Source organism: Ictidomys tridecemlineatus, chromosome 9 (genome assembly GCF_052094955.1).
Source record: "Ictidomys tridecemlineatus isolate mIctTri1 chromosome 9, mIctTri1.hap1, whole genome shotgun sequence".
Lineage (NCBI taxonomy): Eukaryota > Metazoa > Chordata > Mammalia > Rodentia > Sciuridae > Ictidomys > Ictidomys tridecemlineatus.
The window spans coordinates 52,549,678-52,560,419 of NC_135485.1; the positions used below are offsets into that span (position 1 = coordinate 52,549,678).

Here is a 10,742-nt window from a genome sequence, read left to right on the forward strand (position 1 = left end):
TACATTTTTATCGAGTATCCATGTGTGTTTCCATGCAGACATACATTGTGTAATATTCAAATGGAGTAAACTTATCTATGTCCTTGAACAATTATCATCTTTTTAAGGTGAAAAGATTCAAATTTCTTTCTTCTAGTTTAATAAAGAAACACATATAATGTATTATCATTATGTATAGTTACTCTACTGTACAACAGAACACTAGAGATTAATTTTCTTATCTATCTTAGCGTAATATGTAAAAATTATTTAGCAAAGCAAAACCTAGACCAGACATTTAAGTACTTTTATTTCCACATCTTCTAGTTTGCCCTAGGCATGGGGCATAAACACATTTAATTCTGTTTGCAAAAAAAAAAAAATCCCTCTGAATAAATAATAATTTTCAACAAGATAGATTCTGAACAATGAAATAGTATGATCCACTTTGATTGAGATTAATTTGATTTTACTCAATTCCTTTTTTCCAAGCTGCATATGGAAAAGTATGTAGTTAATAGTATGTGTTGATTTCCATGAGAACTCATATCCTTCCACCTCATGTTTCTCACATTTAAAGTGAAATGTCTCCAGGAGTTTAGTACTACACATCTCTCACAGGATATTGATATTCATAATTGGGAATTTGATCTATTCTTTGAGTCTTAGGGGCTCATGTTACTCATCAGAAGCCATGTGTTAAATAATATTAGACAAAAATAAAATGTTTTTACTATTCCTAGGAAAATTGGTATAAAAATTCCTTTGCTTATTACTGGTTGGATAATTCATTACTAGGAACAGAATATTAGATGGGTGTCCCATAATATCTGGAGGCCTCCAGATCACCAGTGTGATCTGGATCCCTCGTGTTTTCCCCAGTCCATGGGAAACACCTAGAGGGAGGTTGGTCTCTTGGGTAGTAGAAGAGTGGTCAGAGGGTAGATAAGATATCTTGGCTATTTAGTAAGACATGATATGCACAACTGCTAGTGGCAGCTGTCTGGCTATTTCAAGAGTCCCTGGAAGACCAAGGTGTGTAGTACCTTTCAGCAAGGGGGAAAGAGGATCCAGGCTGGCTGAGCTCTCTCTCCAGGGAAATGCAACAGGGTGGTAACCTGCTCACTCCCCAGATGGGTTAAGGAATTGTAAGGACCACAGGCCTCTCCAGCAGTGAATGCTTTGCCTCAGGTGCCTCTGGCTTAAATGGGGACTGCCAGGGACTTTCTGATTACTCTTTCCCTGATGAATGGGGTCTTTTTTGGTTCAGGGTAGTCCTGGAGACAAAAGGGTCAGAGCCGCCTGTGTCTACCCCTTTTTGTGGCCACCTTGTATCTCTATGATCTAAATCAGTGCTACCAGATACCTATTGCAGTAGGTACTCTGTTTCATAGCTTCATTAAAATTGGTGTTATTTTCTCTTTTCTGGCTTTGTTTTGAGTGAAGCACACCAGGCATATCTACTCAGGCACATTTTTTATTTACCATATCATTTGATGTATCATTTCACTGTGATATCCCCCAAATTCTGCTTCCAATCACAGAAAATGGAGGATAAAAATGACACCAAATAAAAAGATACAAAAGAAGGAATGCAGGCAGGATTGGATAAAAATATTACTGAAGATCATTGCAGTTTTAAGAGACCATTAGTACATTATAAGTCAAGAGTGAGATGGCAGGACTCTATGAAAATTGAAAGTAAAAATTTTCTCTTCTCATTGGGTGTGATGGCACACTTCTTTTTCTTTTGTGTATATGTAGGAAAAGAATAGGCATATGTTACATCTACTATATTAACTATTCTCATTTAAATAAAAAAATCTGCATCCAATTCCGTATATCAACCTATAGCCTTACACTCATGCTGAGGAACCACAGAGATGTCCTAATATACCAAATTTATGAAACATTTATCTCTAGTCATGTAATAGTCAAATGAATAAAACAATTTACTTCTTTTGGACATAAAATTGAATCCATTTGGAACTACTATTTTAAGTATTCAATCTCACTCTTCTATGAAGGAATCTATGGCTCATTGGATCTCTAACTCTCTCCCTCCTGTTTTAAGATTCAAGGTGACCCTCCTGTTTGTTCAAAGACATTTTTGCTCTGTACTTTGTTTTTCATTTCCTCCATCACTTTTAAAGAATTGTTTTTATGAAGATCTTCTTGGAACTGGGGATATAGTTCAGGGAAATAGTTCTTGTTTAGCATGCTCAAAGCCCCAGAAAAAGAATATATTCTTCCCAATGAAGATTATGATGGTATAAATAATTATAATGCCTAATGTTTATATATAAGCAATTCCTATTTGCAGCATCCCTTATACACATTCTCATTTAATCCTACTCCAACTACTATGATAACGCTTTCCAGATGAGAAAACTGTAGTTTGATGACATTGAGAAATTTCAAAGCTCACTGAAGTCTTTATTTGTGGGCAATTAACTTTTCCTTCTTGAAATTTTGTCTCCTTGACTTCCACAATATACAAATTGCCTGGAAATGTTCTTCTCATCTACTATTCTTTTCCTTCTCTGAGATTGTCATGAACTTCTCTATTTTTTCTCACATATTACATTAAAAATACAGGGCATCTGCTTAGCCTACTGCTCTTTTGATTTGACACATCTTTTTTTGTACTATATATTCTATTGTCGAAGTTTGAATAAACTCAATAAGCTAAATTCCAAATCTAGACTTGTATTGTGCACACTCCTCTCTGCAGTTGAAATTCACACAATAAATTTCTGTTCCTGTACTTGCCTTAACTTTGTTTCAGGGGCTTATAGAATAAGCCTATGAAGGTCCGAAATATAGCCTGTCCCTGCTCTGTGCCAAAGAAATTCTATGGTTATCTAAGAGACAGTCACATATTTTTTCATATTGTCAGCTGCAAGACTTTTCAGTCATTCAAATAGATATATGGCATCCTGTTAAAAAATAAACAGGATGGATATTTGTCACAAATACAGAAGAAAGAGTAGGAGAGGAAAGTCCAGCACAAATATCAGTGGACTTCCTAATGTGATAACACTGGAAATATCTAATGTGATATTTCCCTTGTAAATGAACACCATGGCATTTTCAAAGACCGCAGTGTTGGTTATAGATAATAAGGTATCTGTTTTACTTAATTATAAAATGTCAAACACATTGTAATCCATCAGTCTTCTAAAATAATCTGCTGTCCCTGAGAATGGGATTATCATTAACACAAGAGGTTACTTCTGTTTTTATAGGACACTATTCTCATTTCTCACTGTCATAAGCAATCCCTGTCCTTCCAAAATTTGAAGGAGAAAATGAAGGAATCAATGCCTACATTCCAACTTAGATATACTTGATGTAAGTTTTCAGGATTTTATTGAGACTACTTGTCCTCTGGGAGGATCTTATTACTTGGAAGTGCCATGGGAGCATTAGTGTGTTTGTTCATTATTCCATAGATCTATAATAACAATGGTTAAATGAATGAATGAAGGAATGAATGAAAGTTTAGGATGGAGGGAAGGAAAAAAGAAGGAAAGGAATCAATGGGGACTTTAAATATGACTACAGTAAGGTTTATTCTTTAAAATCAGACATATTTATATAGTCACTGAACTCTGTTTATCTTTTGTTACATTGAAAATTACTAGATATTTAATTGGCATTCATATGAGAAGGAACCATAGATCTAGGATGATTAGGTCACATAAACAAAAAAGCAGGAATAACTTTAATTCAATGTGTTTCAAATTAATTTATTTAAGGAAACAATTTATTGTATGTTATCTTGAAGAAATATTGGTAAATACAATCCCAGAAACTATTCTTATATACATTTTTTGACATGTTTAGAGTATTTCCAATTCAACATTGAACTTACAATTTGGAAATTGCAAAGAGTTCATGAGTCTAATTCAAACTAAACCAATGACATAAAATGCATAAAATAAAAAGAATACAGTTTTATTTTTTCCAGGTAGTTGCATTCCAAAATATGTAATATTTGGTAACATGATTCAAAGAAAAGATGTCTTATTTCCAGTCTCAGTCAATTCTGTGGAATAGAGAACAAATATAGAATTAATTCTGTTATATGATAAAGCTGTTAACTTTTCCCCATTTGTATTGGTGTGACTAATTAAAAAAAAAAGAAATTGTGCATTTCATTGAAACTTTCCATGGAGGCACACAAAGTACGGATCACATCAAATATCAGCTCACTAGGAATGTTTTAATAAGATGTCTAACCTATCATGATCACAAAAGGCTTTGTATCTAAGAATCTCAAGCAGAATTTTCTCTCCCCTTTTGAACACCCATACCTAGACCAATAATTTTATTTTGACTTGTGAATTAAAAGAAACAGAGAGTTTTAAGCAAACTAAATACAAAGTTTATGAAACTTAACCTGGAATAACAATGGAATTTTTCCTTTAATAAAAGCTCAAATGAATTTACATAAAAGTGAAAGAAAATCTATTTTATGGTTTTCTTAAAAATGATGGAAATCAAATCTCAGGATATAGACCCTTGAAAACAAGTCAGTCAAATCTATCAATAACACATAAGGAAAATTAAAATTCTCTTGAAATTTTTCATGTTTCAAGTCAATGGATAATAGTAAACAGTTGACAACAAAATGATAATTAGTAAGTAAGTTAACATGTTGATGGAATTTTCCACTATCTGTAGGAGAATGAAATAGAAAAAATAATCAACTATAAAAGGAATTGGTCTAATCTCCAAACTTCTCAAACTTACGAAAAAAATGAGGAGCCGCTAACTTTGAAATCTTCTTAGACCTTGAAAGTAAACAAATAATAAATAAATAAATATATCACTTATCTTTCAACAAAAACAATTGCCTTAAGAAATAATTAAATAAGCATCTCAAATTTTTCCCCTCATCTACAGATGGCAAAAATAAGGCATGATCTATGGCATGTTGGGAATGCATGTTCATGAGGAAAACATTGAAAACTCTTGAAAATAATTAGCTTTCTTTTGACAAGCTCAATCAAATTATCAATTTTAATTTTTATTTTGATAAGTCTTAACATTCTTTAAATCAGAATTCTTATTTGCATGTGGTAAAACATGCCTGCACTTCCAGTGACCTGGGAGGCTGATGTAGAGGAAGAGCAAGTTTGAGACCAGCCTCAGTAAGTTAGCAAGAACTTGTCTCAAAAGAAAAATAAATAAATGGAAAGTCTATGGATGTATCTCAGTGCTATAGTGCCTCTGAGGATCATTCCCTAGAACTGCCAAAAAAAGAAAAAAAAAATGAAATCGAAACTCTTAAGAGAACAACTAATCCAGAATCCCTGCAATCGTTTCTTTCCAACACAGTCTATTCTACTTAGACAATCAGAACAACTTAAGCAGACTCTATGTGGGTATGCCTAGGCATTGGAATTGTGAGAGGGTGGCTCTAGGTGATTCTATTGTAGAGAATCACTGATCTAAATTATAACTTTATATCTTTGTTCTTTCATTCTCTAGAAGTGCATATTCTAGAACTTCCCTCAACTTATTCTACCATCATATATACATCAGGAGAGAAATGGCAAAGTAAGTAAGTATGGACTTACAGTAACAGGGTTGGAAACTGGGACAAGTGGGTTAGTCACAGGGTAGAGTGGGCGAGTAGGCTGGAACAGAAGATCTTGGTATTCCAGAAAGGCTTGGACAGGCATGTCTCTCTGGGGAATGGGCACTACTTGCTGGGGAACAGGTGTGATTTTGGATTGAGGGATAGGCGCCTGGGGCTGAGGAAGAACTATGGGAATCTGAGGAAAAGCCTGGGGGACCTGGGGGATCTGGGGGACCTGGGGGATCTGGGGGATCTGGGGCACCACAGGCTGAAGCTGAGGCAGAAGGAGGTGCTGGTTTTGGAGGTCAGTGAGATGTGGGATTTGAGGGACAAATGAGGTTAGCTCTGTTGGTGATTTCAGGAAGGGCATGAGCTTAAGCTTAGAAAGAATGGTCTCTTTAGTTTTGGGGACTTCTGCTATCTCAGGCTGAAGGAGAGACAGCATCATAGGCAGCTGAGAGAGAGTCAGGACATTCTGGGGAAGGAGGGTGTAAGGCATGAGCTGAGCATAAGGAAGTTGTGGCTGGGCAATGGGGTGGATTTTTTCTTGGCATTCATTCTGAAAAAAGAAGAAGAATCTTTCAGTCCATGATTTAACCATAACTGTCATTTACAATCAATTAATCTATTGGAAAACTACAATTGAGTGAAGACAATAAAAGAAAGATTTCACTTATGTCACTTAAGAAATCATTTTGGCTCATGTGAAGAAAAATGAGTAAAATGTTCCTTAAGAAATTTCTTCTTAAACTCCTCAATTTTTTGGTGGATCTGTGGTCCAAACTGAAATCAATGTTTAGGAATTTTCTTGGATTTTTTTGACCTTTCCTTAGTTATCAGGATAGTTGTAATTTATATGCTATGGTCTTTATAGAGCACTGACTTTTCAACCTAAATATGCTAGCAACACACCAAATTATTTTCATATAATGAAGAGACATCAATTTTAAAACACTTAGAGGGACAACTTGTGTATTTATTTTTAAATTTTAATTGGTTTTAGAAAATATTTTGTGTGATAACCAAACCTTCTAATAATAAAACAGGAAGTGAAAATATTGCAGTTAGATAAGTGTATGAATTATAGAATTTTGTTATTCCAAATATTCTTAATTTTTAAGCAAGCTCTGCTACTTAATTAACTGGATAATGTATTCACATAGTGTGCACTTAATTCTTCTGTACCTCACTTCTCTTATTTGTAATGGAAATACCCTTAAGAATGTCATCATGCAGCCAATAAATATTTTAGTACAATTGACAAAATCTTAATGTCAAATCATTGAATATTCATGGCTAATCAGCTCATCAATACATCAGGGTAGATATTCTTAAGAATATTCTCCATCTACACATGAAGAAAATGAAATACAAAGAAACTTGTGGCCAAGGTTATGTCTGAGAAACAGACTTACACCTTGTCACCTTTATTTTCTTTCATCATCATAACATCTTCAGATTAAGAAAGGAACATAGTTCCCAGTTTGGAGGCTTTTGTACTAATTTGAATTTGTTAAAACAGATATACCATTAGTAATATCATTAGATAGTTAATCTCTATTCTAGAAATTGATTATGCATTTAAAAAGCACATTTTTGACTTGGAAAATATATTTAACTTTGCCATTTTTTAATTTCTTATATTGATTGATAGGTACATGACATTTACTTTGCAATTCATTAAATTTAACATATACATTATGAATATTTTCATGGATTATGTTTTATAATAATATTGGAAACATAGTCATCATGAAAATTTACCTGTCTTTCCATCTGTTCCTCATGCTTAACCTTCTCAAGCTTCTCCTAAAAACAAATCATGCATTTAAAATGCTATTATCTATGAAATTCTAACAGGAAATCATGAAAATAAGTACAATTATATATGTAGATTTTATCTTGATATGTGTAATAGATTCCTTTAGAAAAATAAAAAAATTAAAATCAGATTTAGTTTTGATTAATAATTCTTAGTTTTCAATATATATCAGAAATTAAAGGCTTCAATAGGTTAATAGAGACACTTTCACTTGCTAATGTCCTTAAGTTAGGATAATGACTGCAACTTTTATATTTAGACCATTCTATAAAACCTCTCATATTAAAAAAAAAAAGCCTGTCATATAAAAAAGTCAGATGAATGGATGAATGTAGTCAAGAGAGAAAAACAATTGATGAACACTGTATAAAATAAGCTTCTAATGGAAGCTAATTTCTCTGTACAATCATGGTCCTTTTACTGATAACAAATGATGTCTAAAACACCATCTGATTATAAGAGGGATAAAATTAATTGAAAACACAGCATAACAGCACTTGGTGCATTATACTAGTCATTATTAATTCACTTGTTAATGTGTTCAATTTCAAATAAACTATAAGAAATCAATACACCCCCTAAAATTCTCAAGACTTTGTGAAGAGACACTATATATTGTCATACCACTTACTAAACAGATGACAACATTTTCAAGAGTAGTGCAAGGACAAATGTCCACCTGACTCTCTTGAGTAGATTAAGCTCTCACCAAATCCCACTGGCTTTTATTTATCAAAGTGACAACTCTAAGAAAAAAAAATGTGTCCTAAACATGTTTGCTTACCCACTACACTGCAAACACTTGGTTTCATTGACATCCTAATCTTTAGTTTGTATCATAGCTCCTAATCAGTGTCTGATGCACAGAAATCACTCAATCAATGTTAAAAGTGAATGAGGTCAGAGTAGAGAAAGCTCAAGACAGACAACAGACCTGTATGATCCATAGAAAATGGGATGGGGAAGCAGTGACACAATTTCAATTAGGAAGCCCACTTAGAAAGTTCTAGAGTACTAAATTCTCCAGGCATTTATTCTGTCTTTTAACATACATCAGAATTTGCATGTCATATGTGACTACATTAGCATAATTACTGTGATAATTATGCTAATGTAGTCACAATACAAGGCACAGGATTTTATAGTTCTACAACTGGAAATTGCCTCTAAAAATCATTCTTACCTCACTGCTTGAAGTCTGTAAAGAAAAAGAAAAAGAAAAAGAAAAAATCAGCCTTAAATCTACTAGATCATCAGAAAATGTTATTATTTTATGGAAGGAAAAAAATGTTTTAAAAAATACTTACCTCAGTGGACACAACAAGTTCTTCGTTCTATAAAGAAAAGTAATAAGTCCATTTTAGTGTCTGTAGCTAATTCATTATTACACATTTACATTTTTTATGCACTTTATATAGCACTCTTTTAAAAAGTTGGAAAAAGCTTTTTAAAAAGTTGCATGTCTTTGTACAGACATTAAAAGTGTAATTTTCATTATGTTTAATATTTAGTAAATGTAAATTGGTATATTTCTCTGTCACCTGAATTAAGAATAGACTTGGGATGAATAACAGAAATGTAATTATTTTAATTTCTATTAAATATTTTTGTTATGATTGTGAGTATACTTATGATTATGATTATGATTATTGCCTATATTCTGTCCCCTGGTTGTCTTTGTATAAATACACATAGAATTTGGCCCACTTCTCTACAGCAAGAGACACATATGTGTCAACAGTTATTAATAAGATACATTTATATAATTTATTCATGCATAAAATTGTGTAATACTACATAGTTATTTGTTGTTTTTCTTTCTTTCTTTTTTTCTTTCTTTTTGTCTTGTTTTGTTACTAAGTATTTGTTTGCTTTTCCTTTAGCTACAGGGGGACATTGGAGTAGAAAGCATTTGTCCCAGGTTTGAGACCCCATAGGAAAATTGAAAAAGTAGGTAAAAGTAAATGATTTTCATAGACCCCAAAACAAAAAAGCTGAAAATTCCATTATTTGTATGCTAACATTATTGGTAATAATATTTTCTACATTAGGAAGATCAACCTCTATATCTTAATTTTTTAAGAATTTTCTCTGTACATACCTCCCTTGCAAGAGCAAGAGCCACAAGGCAGGCAAGGACAAGGACCTTCATGGCTACCACGTCCTGTGAATGGGGAAATGAGAGATGGTGATAAATTATTCAGTCAGACATATTTTGTTATTTAGGTAGAGTTACTTTTCCTTTAAAAAATAATATAATAACATTCTTTCATTTTAAGGAAAAATACTATTAGAAGTTCTATCCTGTAACTAGTAAAAAATCTACTCTGGCTTTCTACTCCTAAATATTAAATTCAATCTATTCAGATTTTCAGCTCATGGATCTCCAGTCTTTTTATATTTAAGTTCACTCAGAGTGTTATATTTTTGGTTTTTAAATGTAAAAAAATATAAAAAATTACAGAAAGATTTATTTGTTCATTTTCTATGAAATATTTACTTAGCACTTTGATTGCCAGACACTGTCTAGTTACTGGGTAGAGAGCAAATCGCAACCCTGATAGAGTCTCAATTCGACTGCAGAGTACTCAGTTTTACTGCTGAATAATTTTTATTTTTATTTTTCTTCTACTGAATAGATGCCATTAACATTTAGTTTAATCACACCTTCTCAGGTCCAATAAGACTGTTGTTTTCATTGTAGCAGGTTTTGTTTATTTGTTTGTTTGTTTTGTTATACTCTCCAGGTTGATGCTTTTTTGGACAAATATATTTGTTTCTTCTTCATTCATACTCAATATGCAGTCTTGATCCTTACATATCTAATATATCTTCTCCTGTGTGTCCCAGGACATTGGAGATAATGCATTATTTTACATCTTTTCTGTATAAAATGTGCTCATTGATATATTGATGATTGATCCAAAGGTCAAATTCTATTGCCCACTCCCAATGCCAACACTACCTCTTCTTATGAAATAAATCTTAACATTATTTATTAAATATACTAAATGGCCGTTGTGCTTGATTTTCTTGTATTTCATATAACGAATTCCAAAAAATAATTTTTATGTCATAATATCATTTGACAGTTTTTTATTTTCAGATTTTCAAACTAAATGTTTTAACTAAAAACAGTTCATGAAAAAAATGTTTCTAATTTTCTCAAAAACATTCTCTCCAATATTTGAAAACTGAAAATAATTCTGCCAGTGAAAAAATATATTTTTAGATTTTTCTAACAGATGTTATATAATTCTCAATTAATTTTACCTTGCCTAAAGTCTCAAAAAATTTCAAAATAATTTTAATTGTCAGAGTTCAAAAAAGTATGTAATACCATTATAGATT

General features: G+C 32.4%; 1 protein-coding gene across 1 annotated transcript; it reads right to left on the reverse strand.

Moving 5' to 3' along the window:
- Nucleotides 1-4,737: 4,737 nt before the first annotated feature.
- Nucleotides 4,738-9,551, reverse strand: LOC101959548 (beta-casein). The gene is made up of 6 exons (XM_078020762.1): nucleotides 9,493-9,551; nucleotides 8,699-8,725; nucleotides 8,575-8,589; nucleotides 7,334-7,378; nucleotides 5,568-6,128; nucleotides 4,738-4,778 (listed from the first exon to the last, which is right to left on the reverse strand). Exons 1-6 carry the CDS (start codon nucleotides 9,541-9,543, stop codon nucleotides 4,773-4,775), a joined length of 705 nt encoding a protein of 234 aa, XP_077876888.1. The 5' UTR covers nucleotides 9,544-9,551; the 3' UTR covers nucleotides 4,738-4,772.
- Between the last annotated feature and the right edge of the window lie 1,191 nt (nucleotides 9,552-10,742).

Coding starts and splice junctions, on each gene's coding strand:
- LOC101959548 (XM_078020762.1), bottom strand. CDS start 9,543: ATGAAGGTCCTTGTCCTTGCCTGCCTTGTGGCTCTTGCTCTTGCAAGG. Junction 8,726..9,492: donor CTCTTGCTCTTGCAAGGGAG/GTATGTACAGAG, acceptor TTTTCTTTATAG/AACGAAGAACTTGTTGTGTC. Junction 6,129..7,333: donor AGGAACAGATGGAAAGACAG/GTAAATTTTCAT, acceptor TTCTTTTTTCAG/AATGAATGCCAAGAAAAAAT.